Source organism: Gracilinanus agilis, chromosome 2, assembly GCF_016433145.1.
Source record: "Gracilinanus agilis isolate LMUSP501 chromosome 2, AgileGrace, whole genome shotgun sequence".
NCBI lineage: Eukaryota > Metazoa > Chordata > Mammalia > Didelphimorphia > Didelphidae > Gracilinanus > Gracilinanus agilis.
This window is the reverse complement of record NC_058131.1, coordinates 86,101,910-86,124,454: the sequence shown is the minus strand read 5'-3', so window position 1 is coordinate 86,124,454 and position 22,545 is coordinate 86,101,910. Positions and strand designations below refer to the sequence as shown.

Below are 22,545 nucleotides of genomic sequence, written 5' to 3'. Positions count from 1 at the left end.
TGACTGGAAGAATCTGGGAAAGCTTCACGAAAGAGGTGATACTTGAGCTGGAATTCATAAGACTGGAGAGATTCCAGGAGGGAAAGCTCCTCCAAAAATAGAAAAGAATAGGAAGGAAAGCATAGAGATGGAGGAAAGGAGACAAATTTGGAGAAGGGTATATAACTCACTTTGGCTGAAAAAAGAGAAGTAGATTATGAAATTAAATTGTTCAGGTATTGTAAAACCAGACTACAGAGGGCTCTGCTTGCCCAGCTATAGAGCTTGGACTCAATAGGTAATAGAAAACCATTGTCATCTCTTGAGCAAAAGAAAAACATGATCCAAATTGTTCATTAGAAAGATTAAGCTGGTTGGGACAGTTAGAGGTGAGAATAAACAGAAGTCATCTCTGGAGGGAGGTCAGTTAGGAAATTGTGTCAGAAGCTAATTCAAAAAGAAATGAGGGATTGTACTAAAGTGGTGTTGTCCATAAGAGAAAAAAGAAAAGTTGAGTTTTACAATTAATAAAAGATGTTAGAGAAAATGTGAAGTAGGAGATACAAGTTCTGGTCTTAGCATGTATTAGTTATGGGTCTACAGGCAAGTCACTTAGCATCCCTGTGTTCTAAATCAGTCCCTAAAACCTATAAAAGAGAAAAATTGGCCATGATTTTTATCAGTAGAGAACAAGAAGATTCCACACAGATGAAATTTTAGGTTTGGACAATAAACACAAAGCCATAAGGAAACGTAATTCCTAGCTTAGAATGTCTAATCTTTCCACTAGACAGATCACTTGAAATATTTCAGGGGCAAAGTCCACCTGCACCACTATGTCAAGCCAACAGCAACGGGGAGCCCTTAGTTCACTGAGTGCTTCATTTAAAATCTCAACCCGAGGAACAGACCAATTCATTTTTGAGCCTTAAACACATTCATTTGGGTAATGACCAAAATTTCATACAGCTAGAACTATTTCTCAGATCAGTCTGTCATCTTGGCATCCGCTTGAGAAAAATAACATTTCTGCCACATTAGTTATTATTTGTGGTGAGGTCAACATCTTGACTAGGGCCATGATGGCCTGAGCATTCTCTTCTTGGTGAGTTTCATCCTGGAATTCCTTTGCCCTAGAGGTTAACTGAGAGTTATCCATGCATAGTATATTTTTTTTATCTGATTCATTCTTACATCCAGTGGACACAAATGCTTTTTTTCTGGGGTGGGAAAGCTAAGCCATGCTCCTTATTTATGATGCATTAGAATTACTGATTTGGCCTTAAGGACTAATCATATCGTGCTTTGAAAAAACTAACGACCTCAAGGCACAATAAGGAATCAGCATGATCTGAGAAGAGATTAGGGGAGTGCTAATTTCTCTTTAAGGCACTGAAATCTATACTTTTCATTCATTAGTTAAACAAGTGTTTATTAAATGTCAATGGAATGCCAAGCACTATCCTAGGCACTGGGAATATAAAGAAAATAAATAAAATGGTCCTTGATCTTAAGGATTTTATATTCTACCGGAAGGAGACAACATGTACTTAGAATAAATAATAAATAATAAATGAATAAAAAGCATTTACAAAGAAATTTCTAGAAGAAGAATATGAATAAGTGTGGCGATTGGGACAGACTTTCTGTAAGACATGCTTTTTGAGCTGGGTGTTGATGGAATAGATCAGTCAATAAACATTAATTGCCAGCTATGTACCAGACATTATACTAAGCACTTGGAATAAAAAATAAAAGACATCAAAAGACAGTCTCTGCCCTTGGAGCTAGCAAAGAGGAGAAAAGGAAAGAACAATAGGAAGGGGAGAGAAAGGGAATACATGAAAGGTCTACAAAGAAGAGAGCTCACTTCAAGAATCAAAGAATCATTTGTTTGCCAATCCTGGAATGTTGAGAATTATATAATATGAGGGCACTTAGTTAAATTTTACCCTTGCAATCCAGATGCAGGCCTTTTAGAAGTTTATTTTTTATGATTCTTCAAAATGAAATTCATGTGCTAAGTGCAGGCAAGACATAATCTCCTAATAACATGGTGTAAAAATGTCACATCTTATCCTATGTATTATATATGCATACATATGAAATTACCAAGAGTCAGGATTTAGGGAAAGACCTCTGACAGCACGCAGAGCAATCCTCATCTAGAGAAAAGTTCACTTAAGATGAGTCTCCAAAGCACTGATTCAATGGTCCATCGAAACCATCACTCATGAAAGGCAAACAACACTCAGTTGCACTTGTCCCCTCATTGAATAAACTATGGAAACTGTAGAGGTAGATAATTATTACTAAACCACTATTTTACAGGAATAAGATCTTTTTTTTCTTAAGACAGAAAAAAAACTATCGTCATGATTTGATGGAAAGTGTCAGACAACCTGAGTCTGAATTATGGTCATTTACCACCCTCCATAGCAGCTGGAGCAATCCTGGACAAGTCATTTTGCTTCTTGGGCTTTAGTTTCCTCTTCTCTAAAGTGTTGGAATAGATAATATTTAAGATTATTATTACTTATTAAGATTAATTAATTGATAATATATTAAGATTAAGATAAAATTAATTTTTTATTCTATTTAAATGAGTTCTGTCACTGAAGAAGGGATAAGGATAAAGGAGAGATCTTGTCTTTTTATCCTTGCTTCATGAGTTGTCAGGAAATCAGTTATGAAGGAAAAAGTACATTTCATTAAATTATCCTGATGTCCCCTAGTATGTTTATACTTGAGATGGCAAATCATGGTGTTCAAAGAAGAGAGACATGAAATAAGCCATATTTGAATTTTTAAAAAAAGGAATAAAAGGTAATGTAGTAATCATTCAAACTAGAATATGTGACAGAAAAAAGGTATTGATTGGGCCTCAAGCTTCACAGTCATGTGATGCTGCATTTGAGGCAAGTAAAAATCTATTCTGTGAAATGGGATATAGATCAATTGTCAGTGGTCCCAGACAGTAACAGAGACCCTGTCTCTTTCTGGAAAAACTCAGTCTCCACTCACAATCTACTGAGGGAGATGACCTGCAAACAACTATAAACAAATAACTTATATACAGGATAAATTGGAAATAATTGACAGAGAGAAGTTACCAGAATTAAGGGGGATCAGAAAAGAGTTGCCTAGAAGGTAGAATTTTAGCTAACATCACCTTCAATTAGTCATCATACTGCATGAAACTGATGCCCTTCTCCCTCCTGGTTGTCATGCTCTCCAGCTAATCAATGGTCTTCCTCGATTGTAGTGCCAAGATATGAATATAATACTCCATATGAGGTCTAACCAAAGCATGGTCCAATGAGACTATAACAGGATTAGACAAACTCCAGAATTCTGTGATTCTGTTCTGGAGTCGTAATACCCATCAAAGTATTTCCTCCAATACTAGAAGCCCAGTAAAAGAAAAGGCTTCTCTCTCTCTCTCTGCTTGGAGACCTTTCTATAGTTAAAGGCAAAGGGAAAGGTGAAATTTTGGTTCAGATTCAGAGAAGTAAAATTTAACCTTAAAACTGCACGTGTCAGAAAGATAATGAAATAATGAAGATAAAAACATAATAATATATCAAGAAAATGTAGAATGACAAAAGTTGTAACCAAAATAATAATCATTACCTCCATAATTTTTCATTTAGCAGAAACAATATAATTATACCCCACCACATTCCTCATAGAAAGATATTAATTTAATTTTTTTATAAATATAGTGCCTACTGTGAGGTAATAAATATTTTCTCTAATTTCTTCCTATTATTATTTTTATAACATATTATCTTGTTCTTCCTCAAAATACAATATCCAGGTACATAAAAATGATTTATCTAAGAATATATGTAATTTCTAGAACTTTGAATTTAGAGGAAGGGGTGTAAAAAGGAGAGGCAAACAATTTAAATGTATTTAAATTTAATATTTATTAATATGAAATATTTTTTGTCTGTCATGGATCCCTTGAACAGTCTGGTGAAAGCTATAGATCTGTTCTTGGATTTATCTCTTTTTTTCTTTTAATCCTTAGGACTTAACATGAAAAATAGCCTATTGCATGCTTTCAAAGATTTTATGGTTTTCAAAGGGAAGATAAAACAGAGAGCAATCAACATGATACCCACCAGAATGGTTACATGGACACAGAAAATCCCATGAGAAATTTGAAGAGTAGAAGATTATTTTTATAGAAGGGCTGTAGAGTGATCCAGAGAAAGCAATACCTGAGTTGACCCTTAAAGAAAAGGTTTCAACAAAGATGAAGAGAGGTCTATGAAACAGCATTAGCAAATCATGGATATGGAAAAAGATAGTTTCAGAAATAGGGGAGAAACCGAAATCAAATTCATCTGAAACACAGAATGCATCGAGAGATGAAATTGAAATGAGGCTGAACAGGTGGACTGGTGATAAATTGCAGAGGGTCTAGAATGTCAGGTTTCAAAGTTTTAAATTTATTCAGTAGACAATAGGGAAGTGGTAAGGTGCTAGTATCATCCTCAGTTGTTCTGAGACACAGAAGGTTAAGTGACTTGACCAGGTTCACATAGCTGGTTTTAGCAACTAGATTTGAGGATAAACTTTCTGGACACCAAACCCCATAATCTGTGCCCTGTGTCCCCTAATTGCTTCATCACTGCCACTGGAGCCAACCAGAACTTATTCTTCAAAGACAATGCAATGTTCTAGGACTTGCAGCTCTATGATATCATGGGGGGGGGAGATATTTCCTGCTAAAATGTTGAATATTCTATGAAGGAGCTAGGAATCACTAAAAATACTAAATAATATTCCAAATGTTCAATAATCCCTTGCTACTCTCTTCCCATTAATTTCTGGGCTGAAGTCAATGCTATGTTATCATAATTTTTTAAAACAGTATTCTATTTCAGGTTGAACCCAACTCTGAATTAGTTCACAGGACCTTTTTTCTCTATAGGAATCTCTCCACTATTTAATCAGTCAAAATTATATTTCATAATGCCAAAAAAGGGCACAAATCTTTGAATCAAACAACCTTTGAAACAAAATATGACTCTGCCTCTTAGTTGAAGATCTTTATAGTTCTTTCACCTCTGAGCCTCAGTTTTCTCATCTGTAAAATGAAAATAATACTGCTTGCATGATTTTTACTGAGTAGTTATGAGTAAAAGACTCTGTAAACTTTAAATCCCCTTAAGCATAAGCCACTCCGTCACCAATATTTAGTTGCATAAAAATATCTGCATTATTGATTAATTAAAGAAAGAAGGAATGGAGTCTGGTTTCCTCTCTATTCCCCAACAAATTCATCTAGCATCATCTACTTGGATAGCCCACACATATGGAAAGCATTCAGACTTTCTTGTGAAAGAGTCATTAATTATCAGAAGCGCTTCTGCTTTTAAAAGTTTTACCCCATAATAATCAGCCCCCAAGAAGTCACAGCAGGATTTTCTTTATAAAGGAGGTTAATTTGCTCCTTGTGAGAATCCCAGGAAACCTCACCAGCTAGAACATGTGGTAACAGGGGACTGACAGCACCTGTCTGCCAAACTGCAGCAGATGGCTAGAGGTGAATAGCCATTCTGTCTTCCTGGGGTGCCTGGTGATGGTGTCAAGAAGGAGCAGAGTACTGTCAGAGGAAAACAAAGACTTCAGTAAACAGTTTCCCTCTGGAAATCACATGAAAAAACACTCCCCCTCCCAAACATACAGATATGACTTGCTAGGAAGAAAGCCCAAGTTTAAAATCAGTCTAGATGATTGTTCACATTATAGAAGCGTTCTCTGCTTTACAGAAGGCAAACCTCCAAAGAAAAGTTGGTGTAATGTATTCAACTCCACTGAAAAATAGGTGTAAACTTTTGAATTGCATAGTCGTATGGGACATAAGACTTCAGTGGACTCCCTACTCACTTCTGCATCTTAGAATCCACTCTTTCTTTCAAGGCCCCATTCATGTACCATCCCACATCTATCAGATTGACCAGTATGATAGTAAATGAAAGAAGGAAATGTTGAAAGGGATGTGGCAAAATTGGAGTGCTAATACATTGTTGGTGGATTTGTGAAATGATTCAAACTGTGGAACTATGCCCAAAGAGCTATAAAGTTCTTTGATCTTATCATACCATTACTACATGTATATCCCTGAGATGTTTTAAAAGGGGAAAGGACCTACTTGTACAAAAATATTTATAGCAGCTCTTTTTGTGGTGGCAAAGAATTGGAAATTGAAGGAATGTCCATCACATGGAAAATGGATGAACACTTTGTGGTATGTGATGGTGCTGGAAAGCTACTGTGCTATAAGAAATGATTAATAAGATGATTTCAGAAAAAAACTGGAAAATCTACATGAACTGATGCATAGTGAAATAATCAGAAATAGAACACTGTACATATTAATAACAATATTATACAATGATCAACTGTGAAAGATTTAGTTATTCTCAGTAATAAAATGATCCAGGATAATTCTGAAGAACTGAAGAAATGTTAGTTAGAATGCAAATCAAAGCATACTATTTTTCACAAAAGTTTATTAGTGATTTTATTTTAGGCTTTTGGTTTAATATGAATATTCCCTTACAACAGTGAACAATATGGAAATATATTTTGTATTATAATGCATGTATAAGCCAAATTGAATTGATTACCATCTCTAGGAGGTGGAGAAGGAAGGAAGAGACAGAGATTTTTGGATCTTGTAACCTCAGAAAAAGTATGTAGAAAAGTGTTATTTTATATAATTGGGAAAATAAAATATCTTTTGAAAAAGACTTAAGCACCACATTCCACACAAAACCCTTTTTATTTTCCCAGCAACTTGTGCCCTCCCTCTCCAAATTACTTTGTGTTTATTTTTTTTAATATTCCATATAACCTTATTTATGTGCATTTTATAACCAGGTAACAGAATGTCAGTTGCTTGAGGAGCCAGTATTTTGCATTTATCTTTATGCTACTAGCACTTAATATGAATCTTGAAGCACAGGAAGCACTTAATAGGAGTTTATTATTTGATTAATCAGTTAGTAATAGCCACCAATTAAATAATACTATAAAGTTTGCAAGGCATGTTCTATATGTTACATCATTTGATACCACTGCAATCCTCTGAGATAGGGGCTAATATTATCTCCAATTTACAGTTAAAGAAATTGATCATTGAAAGATAGAGAGGATAAGAAAGAAATAGGATCACATATATCTTTCTTTAGAAAACCTCCAGAACCTACAGGAAGAGTTTCACTAAGTAATTAACCTCTTTCTAGACCTAATCTCAGGGTCCTGAACCTTTTTATGAAGTATTTAAATATCCAAAATTGAAATTCAGTTCATGAGAGTATGAAGGGAATTGTTAAGTATGTCCACTGTGGATTTAAAGGTGAAGACAGTACTAGTTCAACACAGACCTGATACAATACTCTTCTCATGGAAAGTACCTCAGAGAGATGGGGAAAGGGCCATGTCTGCACCTTTCTGTCCATAATGGACCTGGTCAACCTTAAAGATAAGCTGAGTTCACTTCAATCAACCTCAATCAATTTGGGGAGCCTGGGCATCATTTGTGAGAACATGGTGGGAAAAGGGGTATACCAGCAAGCAAAACGATGCAATTCCAAGCATTTTTGACAAGCTATATATATATTTTTTCCCCAGGGGAAGATGATGATGATGAGGAATGTGGAGAAGAGAAGCTGCCTTCATGCTTTGATTATGTGATGCACTTCCTGACCGTGTTCTGGAAGGTCCTGTTCGCCTTTGTGCCACCCACAGAGTACTGGAATGGTTGGGCATGCTTCATTGTGTCCATCCTCATGATTGGCCTCCTGACAGCTTTCATTGGTGACCTGGCATCTCACTTTGGCTGCACCATTGGCCTAAAGGATTCAGTGACAGCAGTGGTGTTTGTTGCCCTGGGAACTTCGGTGCCAGGTAGGAAATAAATTTGAGACCAGTTCTTACATCTCTCTTTTTTTAACAACAACAACAACAATAATAATAACACGTATATACCATTTACTATGTATCAGGCGCTGTGCTAAGTGCTTTAAGAAATATAAGTCCACATATTCCCAAGGAATGAGAAAATCAGTTCCATCAGTGTAGGAAGTCCAGAGATGGGCGTTATTTCACTTATTTTCTCATGGTTATAAAATCAGATATCCTGACTATTCTGGACAGGAAAGATGTTTGAGTATCATTTAGGAGGATTCCTGTTAGAGAGTCTAGGTAAATATGATCTTCCTTAAATAAGAGGAAAATAAATAAGGAAAGCAAATTAGCCTGGCATGAAAATAAACACTCATCTAAATAAATCAAATTTTAAAACTCTTACTAAGAATTCACTATGTGCAAGGTACTCTATGATAAGTCTTTGGGGTAGAAAGCTAGATATGACACAAATATGGGTCTCGGGGAGCTTACGATCTAATCAGGGAGAAGAGACATGCAGAAATAACTATGATTTATGGAACAATGAGATAAAAGAAAAGAAAAGTCTGGGCACAAAACCATGAGAAATTCGAGAGGCAGACCACTTTCACCTGAATTGAAAGGAGATGGGGCTGAAATTCCACAAAGACTTCATAAAGGAGGTGACACCTGAGTGAATCTTATTAGATAGGGATGAACTTCATTAAAATAAGGGATGGGTATTCCATTCCAGGCATGAATTGTAATGAGTGAAAAACACTAGACAAGATGTAGATGGAGGAATAAAAGAAAAAAACTAACTTGGTTTAATGTAGAATGTATGAAATCACCAAGTAAATTATGTTGCTTGCAGATTAGGAAGGATCTTGAATGCCAATTCCAAGTGAGAATGTGTGTGACACAAAGACCAGTATTTGTCACAGGAAAAAAATAGATAAATGGATATTCACTTGGCTATAGTTTTCCAGGACATGCTTGTTTTCTCTGCTTTCAGCCTTCAGTTCAAAACTGAATACAGATTAAGCCATGCCACATCACAGGAGCCCAAGAGCTGATCCTGTTGTTTCTACTGTCATCTCTGGGGTGGCATCTATTGAACAGCTTGGGTTAACACCAAGTGCCCATTTAGGATGTGGTGTCTGCTGAGATGGCAGGAAAGCTGAGATATTTTGGAAGAGAAGCAAAAACAGAGCAGGTCAGCAGGTCTCCTCAAAGCCATCTCAGTGAGTCTTGATGCTCTGAGTGGCTCAAGCCAGCAGGTGGATCCCATTTATATTTCTAAATGGATGCTATATCTGTACTATGCACTTTCACTTTTTTGGATTTTTTCCAGCACTTAACAGAAAGAAGCCTTTTTGTTGTAGGAGAGACATGAAAAATATTCACCATATGAGCTTTTTTTCACCTCATGATTTGGTATCCCATCACACAACTTAATCAGTGTGACTCCACATCACTCCTCTCAGAGCTTGGCAAAGGAAAACTGGTTTTGGAGCCTCCTCTCCCTGGGTTCTAAAGAATAACATTGAATGGTACTAAGCTGGCACATCCTGGTTGAAATTTATGTAATTATGACTAACTAGCTATTGCATCATAGCAGCTCATCTTTCCAAATCTATCTCTTTCTTCTCCCCCCCCCCAAATTTATGTAACAAATCTGGGCAAGGCATGTTGTTTGTTGTTGTTGTTGTTGTTAATTTAATGCTTTTTAGGGGAGGGAGAAGGTATAAGACTAGGGTGGAACCCTGTAATTTCATCTGTGTAAGGAGTTCCCAGTAATAAACACATTCTACCCTTTTGGATGTGCTCCTTTTATGAAATTTTATGTATGACTCTGGAAGTTTACTTAACCTCTCATTACGAGGTTAAGTAAACTTCCAGAGTCATACAGACTGTATGAAGCAGAGGAGGGACTCAAACATTGGTCTTCTTGACTCCAAGTCTGGCACATCATCTGTTTCAACACACGCAATGATTTTCTGAAATTCTATTTTTTTAATTTATCAGTGCTACCAAACTAGTCTTAAGAAAACATCAATTTTGAAATGTAGTTGCAAATTAGTTAAATGTTTTGAGTAGTATAACTAAAACAGATAATTTAAAAATAAAACAACTTTCATGTCTACCATCATTAACTCTTTACAAAGCACTTTGAGGAAGCAGTTGGATTTTTTTAAGGTATAAATTTTCAGTGTCACTTTTCTAACTACTCATAACCAGCTTGAAAGTCAAGAAGTACAGAATCAAACATATAGTCTACCTAAAGCCAAACTTAGTAGATCTTCCCAAAAAGTGTGACAAAATTTTTGAAGGGAAAGGCCTAAGAATCATTGGTCTATTTCCACACATCCTGACAAAAACTCCCCACACCTAATCCTCACTGGGAGGAAAATTTTTGTACCCCATACTTCCATTATAAAATCCCTACAAGATGCCTGGGATGCTTGTTTTACTGTCTGATCCCAAAGAACTCATTTCCCAGGTAACTCATATCATCATATCTGCTTGGACAGTCTATTTTTCCTCAAAAAGAATGTAGCAGAAATTGAATGATACTGTGCCTGAGCATAAACATTTCTGACTTTCTTTTGGAGTCTTGTTAACAAATGGTTGATAAGATGCAAAAAAAAAAAAAAGTAATAAAAATATACTTTCCCCATCCTACCCATCCCCCTCTACTATTTGTCTCTACCTTCCCAGGCTTCGTAGAAAGAAGAAAATAAATGAAGCTAATATTTTCTGCTAATCTACTACATATTGGATCTTGGACCCATGATTTTTATTTCTTCAAAGATAGTGTGTTGGAAATGTGCATGTATGTGTCTCACAGTATTTGCAACATATCTATTTTATGTATTTTCAATACAGATATGATAATGCCCTATTCCTAAATGTCCCTGAAGTTATTATAGAATAATAATCTTTATTAATATTGTATTATGTTATTAATATAATAGTATTATAGACTAATCTTCTATAATAACTCTAGTTGTTTTAGTTTATTTCTGCTTAGCCTACGTGGAATATTGAGTTCCTTGAAAGCAGTCTCAGTCTTTTCCCTTTCTTTCTATCACCAAGTCCTAGCACAATGCCTGGCATATTGTAAGTGCTCAAATGCTTGCCAGCTTATGATCTATAATGTCCTAACAGACAAGCAAGCATCACTCTCCTGGCTTCAAACACAACTGAATGTCACTGTAAGGTTCTTTGATGCCTTTTTTCTACCACTGAAAAAAGGAATTTTCTCTTACCACAGTTAAAAAGTTTGGGATCTTAAGGCATCCTGAAAGCACTGAACACCTATGAAAAAGTGAGAGGAGGTACAGAAAAGCCAGTTGAGCCAGGAGAGTGGGAGGATAGCAATTTCTTCCAATAGTTCTATCAAGGTCCCAAAGCTCTCTACCCTGATCTACCTTCTAGTCAATTCATAAACACGTATGAAAAACTGGGCTTCTTTCCTGGTATTATAGGCTAGAACACTCAACAGATGCTGCAGGTAGCTTGTCAATGAGAAAAAGGACAAGGAAGAAAAGGGAGAGGGGAAAGTGAGGAGCAAAGACAGACAGATGTCATGGCAGAGTAGCAGAGATATGGGGTAGAGTGTTCCTGTTTGGACATCCCATGTATCTTCCTGTGTGCTTCTAGGATGTTGTACGCTTGCAGGAAGCCATCAAAGCCCGTGATGTTTAGCAATCTCCATCCTCCTGACAATCTGCTTTACTGGTTTCAGAATTGGTGATGAGCTGGGCTAAACGTCACGGGCTTTGATGGCTTCCTGCATGTGCCTTTATGGGAAAATATGATATACCAGACAAAGTTTCTTCTTTAATCATGCATCCCAGTGAGCAGTAGCTGGGACAAGAGGATGGAACAGAAATACAACAAGAATTTTTAGAAAATATTTGGGTTCAGAAATGGAGAAAAGAAAAAATCTATGAAAGCCAATAGTACTTTAAAGGAACTAATGCCAAAAAAAAATCTAACACAGGATCTGACTTTTGCTAAATTACTCGAAATCCCAACCAATAGAAATTCATTTGACTTAATAAGTATCCTCTTTCTAAAATTAAAAAAAAACACTTCTGGGTAAGGTAAGGTGACTTTTGAATTATTTGAGTATTTAGTGCATTAGTTAAATCAGATTACTTTCTCCATAATATCTGATCGAAATCATCTATACAAAGAGAGGAGAAAATTGAAGGGGGAACAGAATTTTGGAACATTTGGAGTGAAAGAATAGCCTAAGTTGGACTGGGGAATGATTCTTAGGATATCCTGAGAACAATGAACACCTATTAAAAAGTGAAAGAAAGCCATGGAATTTTACCAATTTTCAAATTTTACCTAGGTCTCTCCCAGCTTCTCTTCTTCCTCCTTCTCCCATACTGTAAGCTCTTCTATTTGCCAAACCAAAAATCCAGGCTAGAACTACCGGCATCGCGGTTCATCAGCTATAGCATGGGCTAAATCAGCTTTTGTGGACTAGACTGGGAACTAACCACCATATATTAATATTGCTTTCATAGGGAAAAGTATTACAAGTTCTATAAGCAGTTCGTCAGCAAGTGAACCTTTGTTCTTACTGAATACAATTCACCTTTGAGGGTAGTTGAAGGGGTAGTTAGGTGGTTCAACAGACAGAGCACCATGCCCTGGATTTGGGGCAGGGGAAACATGGATTCAATTCTATCTTCCAACACACCTTCTACAAGGACCCTGGACAAGTCATGTAACCTTATTTGCCTTAAAAAAAAAAAACAAGTACTTGACCCACCCCATTCTCACTCCTTGACTAACATGGTCCTGATTTCATGGTCTGACTATTTTTCATTCTTCCATATCTCTCAGCTTGGAAGATAAATAGATCATCTCATAATTATCATCTTCTAATTCTTCTCATCATTTTAAAATAGATTTCAAATAGAAATAATCTTATGCCAAATTTTTCTATAATTTTTTGGTATTTAATATTATATGGACCCTGAACAAATACACAAAATAGTTTTTTATTATAGTTGAACCTGGTTGTTCTTTGTACTCAGAGGACCAAATGACATCATTAGTGATGTTTTGAATTCAAGCATAAAATAGATTTAAACAAAGCGGTGTTCCACCAAGTCATGTGTCTCACTCTCTCTTCCAAGGTCATTGAAATCCAGTGGCAAGACAAAATAATATTGAATAAAAATATTAAGATATAAGCTCATGATGTATAGGCTCTGTGAAAGCATCCTTGAATCAACTTCTTTAATTGAAAGGAAAACAAGGCTGATATAAATGCATGCCATTTTTTCCCTATGTGATCATGACTTCCTCTGCTAGATCTCTAATTTGAAAATTCTTCATTCCATTTTCCTTGAAGATTGAGTAGTTAAATGATGTCTAAACATTTAATTATAACTACCTAAATCAAATAGTTAATAAGCATTTAAATATCATTTTTACATTCAGAATATTATTACTGTGGATTTGAAATCAAAGGACATATTGTTTAAAATGGTAATAATATAGATCTTTTCCCTTAAAATTAATATTTTCTTGGTCTGCTTAACACATATTTCTGTAGAAGACATTAAGTTCAGAAAATACAGTGACTTACCGGTAACTTGTATTTTGAGCTTTTTGAAGTTTATTACTTTTATCATGTTAGCTATAATATCCATATTTACAGATGAGGAAAATGAAGCTGATGTAGGTAAAATAATTTACCCATTGTCACACAATATATCAAGGTGGAAATTTGAACTCTGGTTCCCCGACTAATCACTTTATCACCATGGCTCTTATTCAAATAATTCCTTACATTTCCTATCATATGAGAAGCAGAACAAATTTAGGTTAGACCCTCGGTAATATCTTAAAGTAAATGAGAAAACCCTTAAAGTTCAGCAGTCTGTCACTACATTTGAAATGAAAATTAAAACACTGAAAAATAAATTCCATTACAAAATTGAAATTGCCAGAATGAATTATACTTGTAAATTTTATATCAAGCCAACAAACCAGCCATTTTGTGAGCAAACAAAATTGTGAAAAATATATAGTTTACATTCTTGAAGTGACCAAACATATTTAACTATAAAGGGTGCTAAAATAACACACTTTGCCTTTATTTCCAATTTTTCCAAAGATTCAAAATGTTCATAATCTACACGACTTTTTCCTCCCAATTTTGATGTTTTCCTCTTGCCAGATACATTATTACTTGGATATCTTTGAGATTTAGGCTTGCCAGTATTTCACTGGAAGAATATGGTTGTTCCTATCATACCTCCATGAAGTGAATCTAATATTTTCCATATAGCACTCCTGTGAGGTACATATTGAGAGTATTATCTCCACATTACAGATGAGGAAATTGAGTCATGAAGAGGCGAAGTGATTTGCACATGATCAATTAATGAACTAGGATTTGACTTGTGACCTTTTAATTTAACATCAATTGGTCTTTCTACTATATACCATGCTGTTGTAGAAAGGAAGGAAGCTTGTTGTCAAAGGGAAAAAATATTGGTTAAGCACCTTTTATGGTCAGGTACTGTGTTAAGCATTTCAAAAATATTCTCTCATATAATTCTCACAACAACATTATGAAGTATGTACAATTATTATCCCTAGTTTACAGCTGAGAAAACAGAGACAGGCAATAGCCAAGTGACTTGCCCACGGTGACAAAGCTAGGAAGTATCTGGGGCCATATTTGAACTGAGGTCACCACCGTTTGCACTTTCTTTAACTGGAAATTTTGGGGCTAAGGCTGGGGTAGAGAGTGGTTAAATCTTAAATTCAAGGCCATCAAGTAGGGGAAAAGAAAAAATGGAATGAAGTAAAGGAGAAGAGGTGGAAGGAAGGAAGGAAATCCCCTGCATGAAATATTTGGAAAATTTAATCCCTTGGAAAATGTTCAGTGTAGGCTCCATGATTCTAAAGTCAATCAGTCAATCAGCATTTATTAAACATCTACTATTAGTCAGGCACCGTACTAAATGCTGGCCCAATAAGAAAGGTAAATGATAGTCTGCAGTTTCAAGGAAATCACAATCAAATTGGGGAGACAGCATAAAAAATTATTTACAAACTACATATAGCATAAGTTGAAAATAATATAGACAGTAGGATTAGGAAGAAACAGGAAAAGTTCCCTATGGTAGGTTGGATTTTAGTTGGAAATTAAAGGAAGCCAGGAAAGCAGGAGAGGGATAGGGAATGGTGTGCAGGGAGATGAAAAGAAAGAACACCCCAGGCATTAAGACAGCCAGGGAGAAAGCAAGGAGTTGGGAGTTGGAATGTCTTATTTGAGCAGCATCAAGGAAGCTAATGTTACTGGATTACATAGTATGTGGCAAGGTGTAAGATAAAAGAAGACTAGAAAGGTAGGAAGGGACCTAGGTTATAAAAGGCTTCTAAATAGTTATATATAATATAAAAAGATTTCTAATTAGTTATCTACCATTTTATTTAATAGCAAAATCCTGACACCAACATCAATTTACAAAGAAATGAAAGATTGCTCATGTCAACACAGATTCACAAAATTTTATAAGGAAGTATACCTTCTTATATATAAGATATATATTATTACTATATATAATACATATATAATATATATAAAGTATAATTTAAACTTTGAAATGCTACAATGATAAATTTGGGTTTTTTTTTAAGTTCACAGAACTTTATATTCAATATCTTATTTGGGACACACAATGACCCTGTAAGGCAAATCCTACAGACATAAACATCTTGATTTTAGAGATGAGAAAACTAAACTTGAAAAAGATTAAGTGACATGCTCATAGCCATAAAGCAATAGCGCAATACTTTGCCTCTCCTAAAAACTTACAAAGTGCCTATTAAATGTTTGTTGAGAAAGCTCTTCTACAGTCCCAAGAGTTGATCTCTTGGGAACTCCATCCAATTTTGAAAAACAAAGGTGACAATATAATTTAACGATATAGGAAATATATATTTGGTGCTGTTGGGGTCCTTTTTTACTTCATTTCTATAGTCAATGTGGAAAGTTAATATTAATATGAGCCCCTTTTTGGCACCTCCAAAGCAACCTTTTGATCTTAAAGCCAAAAGAAATCTTAAGGCTGAACCTCTGAACTATATTTCTCTGAGACCATGAGTAGAGTCCACCTTCTTCTTGTCTATCATGCTAGGAGATGCTGTGCATGTACCATGCAACCATTCTAAACACAGTGTGGTTACTTCTGGAGTGCAGAAGACCCCTCTCTTACCTAGGCTGTGGTCTGAGTCCAGCAATCAAAGAGGACTGGGAAACAGATGTCATGAAGAGCATAAATTGAGAGGGGGAGAGGAAATGGCTTTCTTCCATTGGAATCAGAGACTAAGGAGGTTCACAAAGTCGCTCTGGGCTGGCACAGCCTACTGGCAGAGGATGCTACTAAGATAACTCATCAGCCATACGTGGCTTGGGCTTTCCTCTTTCTTTCTTGGGACCACTTTTTATTATTTAATAAATAATTAAAAAATTAAGATATAATCACCAGAGAATTTTTATCATAACATCAGGAATGGCTCTAAATAGCTTTAATTACTACATAAACTCGTAGAGTTGGAGTTAGAAGTAGATATTAAGGGTGTCAACAATAAACTTTGTAGCTACAAGACCAACTGGTATTTAATACCTACACCAAGTGCCTCAGCAATACTTTTGTGGCAAAATTTGTCTCCTTGTACCAGGCGTGGTGGTGCACATCTTCTATCTGCTATTAGGGAGATGGAGGCCCAGGAATCTTGTGAGTTAAGGAGTTGTGAACTGCAGAAGGGCTAGATAAAGGTGATTGATTACATTCAGCACCAATATAATGAACCCCTAGGGATTGAGGGTTGACCATACTGCCTATGGAAAAGTGAAGGAAGGGAGAAAGAAAAAAAGGAAGGGAGGGAGGAAGGGAATTAGCTGCCTTACATTAAAATGTCTGAGGTTTTGGTTTTTGTTTTTGTTTTTGGTTTTGGTTTTTTTTGGTGATTCCAAGAGGTAGGAGTGACTAACGTACTGGATTTGGCATCAGGAAGACCTGATTTCAGGTCCTATCTCAGATTATTCCTAGCTGTGACCTTTTTTAAGTCACTTCACTTGTGTTTTCCTGTTTCCTCATTTGCAAAATGATTATAAAATTATTTCCCCTACCTCACTTCACTGAAATAAGGAACAGGGAAAACCTTTTATGGAAAAGTGTTTTGAAGACTTAAATATTTTAATATTATTTAAAATTATGTATACTTAATTACAATGAAATATTTGAAGTTAACTATTAGTATTTGTAGCCATTATTTATTCTCCATACTTCATACTTTCCTGTAGAGTCACCTGCAATTTTATGTTTCATGAATGTTGTTCTTGTAAATGGTTTATCTTTGAAACACTGGTCCTCTTATAGCTCTTCTATGTTGTACTGTTCCTCCTTAGGATCACATAAATCTGCCTTATCAGATAACAGTTTTCTCCTTCCCACTTCCTTTTCCATTTAAAATCTTTCAAAATTACAAGATTCCAAAAAATATGTCTTTTACTGATCTATGTTTAGGCGCATTCCATCTCTGACCATGATCTTATCATTCTAATATTTTAAGCTTTGTGTCAGAAATCCAAATCTTCAATATCAGTCACAATCAGCTTATCCAGTTGTGGACTTCCCTCATCTGCTTTTCTTACCTGAAGTCCCTATCTTCAGTGGGTAGCAGTGATGACAATACCACCTGTGGCCATCTGCTATTCAGTTTCTTCCCTATGACTTCATATTTCCTAGTAGAGCTTTCTAAGTTCTTTCTAATGGTATCATTTGCTCCCAAATGAGCTTCCTGTTATAGGCAGTGATTGTCATGTTTGCCAAGTCCCAGGCATCTCTCAATCATATTCCAGATGCATGCCCCAAAAAGATAATAGATAGCTCTCTTGATTGGTAGTCTTATTTTCCTGGAGAATAATACCAAACTCTTCTTTAATCTGGAGGATTAGCTAGTTATACAGTATATAGATGTACTTGCTTTTAAAACTAGTCCAGGTCATATGAAAGTGACAATAATGTATATCCTGGCCCTGCCCTCAGGGACCATTTTATAATGAGCATCCTGTTCATTTCTATGTCCCCAAGTGAACTGAAAAGGGATTGATCCTTGCCCTCTCATGTACCTAATTCCACTCGTGTGTTTAGTCCTTTGAACAGTGACATTTCCCAGGCTGCCAACTACATTTATGTTCAAGAGAATATGTCCTAGCTATGCTGTCTCCTGAGGGCTCATACATATTTAACTAAATGATTAATATTTCAGCGTAAAGAAAAATGAACATGTAAAGTATTCATGGTAAGCCAAGACTTCTCCAGCAGCCAGTCTTTTCTCCCTCAAGGAGCACATTGGGGCTAGGACTAGGTTTTTCTTTTGTTTGTTTGTTTTTAAGTACACTGAAAGCAATCACCTTTCTCTAGCACCAGGAAAGGTCAGTTCTCCAATTGTGTTCATTGGACATTCACAAATACTGTGTCTAATTCCTTTCTTCTGGAGCTGGGACCACCTCAAACATGTCATCATGTGTGTCATGAAGTCAATGGTGAGGGTCCNATACATATATAATATATATAAAGTATAATTTAAACTTTGAAATGCTACAATGATAAATTTGGGTTTTTTTTTAAGTTCACAGAACTTTATATTCAATATCTTATTTGGGACACACAATGACCCTGTAAGGCAAATCCTACAGACATAAACATCTTGATTTTAGAGATGAGAAAACTAAACTTGAAAAAGATTAAGTGACATGCTCATAGCCATAAAGCAATAGCGCAATACTTTGCCTCTCCTAAAAACTTACAAAGTGCCTATTAAATGTTTGTTGAGAAAGCTCTTCTACAGTCCCAAGAGTTGATCTCTTGGGAACTCCATCCAATTTTGAAAAACAAAGGTGACAATATAATTTAACGATATAGGAAATATATATTTGGTGCTGTTGGGGTCCTTTTTTACTTCATTTCTATAGTCAATGTGGAAAGTTAATATTAATATGAGCCCCTTTTTGGCACCTCCAAAGCAACCTTTTGATCTTAAAGCCAAAAGAAATCTTAAGGCTGAACCTCTGAACTATATTTCTCTGAGACCATGAGTAGAGTCCACCTTCTTCTTGTCTATCATGCTAGGAGATGCTGTGCATGTACCATGCAACCATTCTAACCACAGTGTGGTTACTTCTGGAGTGCAGAAGACCCCTCTCTTACCTAGGCTGTGGTCTGAGTCCAGCAATCAAAGAGGACTGGGAAACAGATGTCATGAAGAGCATAAATTGAGTGGGAGAGAGGAAATGGCTTTCTTCCATTGGAATCAGAGACTAAGGAGGTTCACAAAGTCGCTCTGGGCTGGCACAGCCTACTGGCAGAGGATGCTACTAAGATAACTCATCAGCCATACGTGGCTTGGGCTTTCCTCTTTCTTTCTTGGGACCACTTTTTATTATTTAATAAATAGTTAAAAATTAAGATATAATCTCCAGAGAATCTTTATCATAACATCAGGAATGGCTCTAAATAGCTTTAATTACTACATAAACTCATAGAGTTGGAGTTAGAAGTAGATATTAAGGGTGTCAACAATAAACTTTGTAGCTACAAGACCAACTGGTATTTAATACCTACACCAAGTGCCTCAGCAATACTTTTGTGGCAAAATTTGTCTCCTTGTACCAGGCGTGGTGGTGCACATCTTCTATCTGCTATTAGGGAGATGGAGGCTCAGGAATCTTGTGAGTTAAGGAGTTGTGAACTGCAGAAGGGCTAGATAAAGGTGATTGATTACATTCAGCACCAATATAATGAACCCCTAGGGATTGAGGGTTGACCATACTGCCTATGGAAAAGTGAAGGAAGGGAGAAAGAAAAAAAGGAAGGGAGGGAGGAAGGGAATTAGCTGCCTTACATTAAAATGTCTGAGGTTTTTGTTTTTGTTTTTGTTTTTGGTTTTTTTTTTTTTTGGTGATTCCAAGAGGTAGCAGTGACTAAAGTACTGGATTTGGCATCAGGAAGACCTGATTTCAGGTCCTATCTCAGATTATTCCTAGCTGTGACCTTTTTTAAGTCACTTCACTTGTGTTTTCCTGTTTCCTCATTTGCAAAATGATTATAAAATTATTTCCCCTACCTCACTTCACTGAAATAAGGATCAGTGAAAACCTTTTATGGAAAAGTGTTTTGAAGACTTAAATATTTTAATATTATTTAAAATTATGTATACTTAATTACAATGAAATATTTGAAGTTAACTATTAGTATTTGTAGCCATTATTTATTCTCCATACTTCATACTTTCCTGTAGAGTCACCTGCAATTTTATGTTTCATGAATGTTGTTCTTGTAAATGGTTTATCTTTGAAACACTGGTCCTCTTATAGCTCTTCTATGTTGTACTGTTCCTCCTTAGGATCACATAAATCTGCCTTATCAGATAACAGTTTTCTCCTTCCCACTTCCTTTTCCATTTAAAATCTTTCAAAATTACAAGATTCCAAAAAATATGTCTTTTACTGATCTATGTTTAGGCGCATTCCATCTCTGACCATGATCTTATCATTCTAATATTTTAAGCTTTGTGTCAGAAATCCAAATCTTCAATATCAGTCACAATCAGCTTATCCAGTTGTGGACTTCCCTCATCTGCTTTTCTTACCTGAAGTCCCTATCTTCAGTGGGTAGCAGTGATGACAATACCACCTGTGGCCATCTGCTATTCAGTTTCTTCCCTATGACTTCATATTTCCTAGTAGAGCTTTCTAAGTTCTTTCTAATGGCATCATTTGCTCCCAAATGAGCTTCCTGTTATGGGCAGTGATTGTCAGGTTTGCCAAGTCCCAGGCATCTCTCAATCATATTCCAGATGCATGCCCCAAAAAGATAATAGATAGCTCTCTTGATTGGTAGTCTCATTTTCCTAGAGAATAATACCAAACTCTTCTTTAATCTGGAGGATTAGCTAGTTATACAGTATATAGATGTACTTGCTTTTAAAACTAGTCCAGGTCATATGAAAGTGACAATAATGTATATCCTGGCCCTGCCCTCAGGAACCATTTTATAATGAGCATCCTGTTCATTTCTATGTCCCCAAGTGAACTGAAAAGGGATTGATCCTTGCCCTCTCATGTACCTAATTCCACTCGTGTGTTTAGTCCTTTGAACAGTGACATTTCCCAGGCTGCCAACTACATTTATGTTCAAGAGAATATGTCCTAGCTATGCTGTCTCCTGAGGGCTCATACATATTTAACTAAATGATTAATATTTCAGCGTAAAGAAAAATGAACATGTAAAGTATTCATGGTAAGCCAAGACTTCTCCAGCAGCCAGTCTTTTCTCCCTCAAGGAGCACATTGGGGCTAGGGCTAGGTTTTTCTTTTGTTTGTTTGTTTTTAAGTACACTGAAAGCAATCACCTTTCTCTAGCACCAGGAAAGGTCAGTTTTCCAATTGTGTTCATTGGACATTCACAAATACTGTGTCTAATTCCTTTCTTCTGGAGCTGGGACCACCTCAAACATGTCATCATGTGTGTCATGAAGTCAATGATGAGGGTCCATCATAGTAAGAATCTACTGTGTGAGCTGGACTGGCAAGTCCCAGTCAAAGAGGTTTTCAGTGGGACTTTATCTCAACTCCCTGGCCCCAACTAGAACTGACGCTATGTCTAGATTCCAGCCCACCTCATCCTTAGAAAGAAAAGAGAGCGTCATTAGAGCCAAAGGAAGCTTTCAAAAGCAGAGTTATTGAAGAGGAAAGAGATGATGCAAAGAAAAGATAGACACATTATTTCAAAAGGATCTTTTTTTTTCTTTAAATAACATAAAAGCTTTCTTTTCCTCTATCATCTTGGACTGAAAAACACTCAGGAATTTACTGAGTGTACTTAGCTCATTTAAGATGAGCGAACCTGGAAATTTAGGTAATTTATTGAACTCAAATTTGAAATTTCTTTCTACTGTGGTTGATTTCACCTTTAAAGAAATTTACTTTCCAAATACCTAATTTTTCCCTTTGGAAAGTTTGCAACCCATAAGTTCTTTTTTCCAAAAGGGTCTGGTAAACCGCTGCTTGAAGTCCTCCAATAAGAAGTTACTTACCACCTCTTTTTTTATATAAAAGTATTTATGTGTTTGTTTGTTACGTTAAACTACCCAGGTAACTCTCTCTCCTCACCACCCCCGTTAGAGAAGACATATGACAAAAAGAAAACTGTGTATATGAAATAATTTCTTGCTTATTTCTATTTACCATTTCTCTGAAGGTAGACATACACAAGTCATTCTTCAAACATTATTTCTGTTGCTGTGTATGATATTCTCCTGGTTTTGTTCATTTCACTCTTCATAATTTTATGCAAAATTTTCCATTAAAAATTAACTTGCTTATCATATTTTTATTGTCTTAAAATTGTTCATTTAAATTTAATTTAGAATATTTTTTCATGGTTACATGAATCATGTTCTTTCTCTACCCTCCTCCCTGTCCCCTCCCATAGCCAATGCGCAATTCCACTGGACTTTACATGTGCCGTTGATCAAGACCCATTTCCATATTATTAATATTTACTTTAGGGTGAACATTTAAAGTCTACATCCCCGATCACA

General features: G+C 36.0%; 1 protein-coding gene across 2 annotated transcripts in view; it reads left to right on the top strand.

Moving 5' to 3' along the window:
• Window positions 1–22,545, top strand: part of SLC8A1 (solute carrier family 8 member A1) — a 415,876-nt gene that overhangs the window by 377,204 nt on the left and 16,127 nt on the right. For both annotated transcript variants that reach the window (XM_044663276.1, XM_044663277.1), the window contains one exon: window positions 7,633–7,908. In XM_044663276.1, the coding sequence (XP_044519211.1) occupies window positions 7,633–7,908 (276 nt within the window). The remainder of the gene's footprint in view (window positions 1–7,632; window positions 7,909–22,545) is intronic.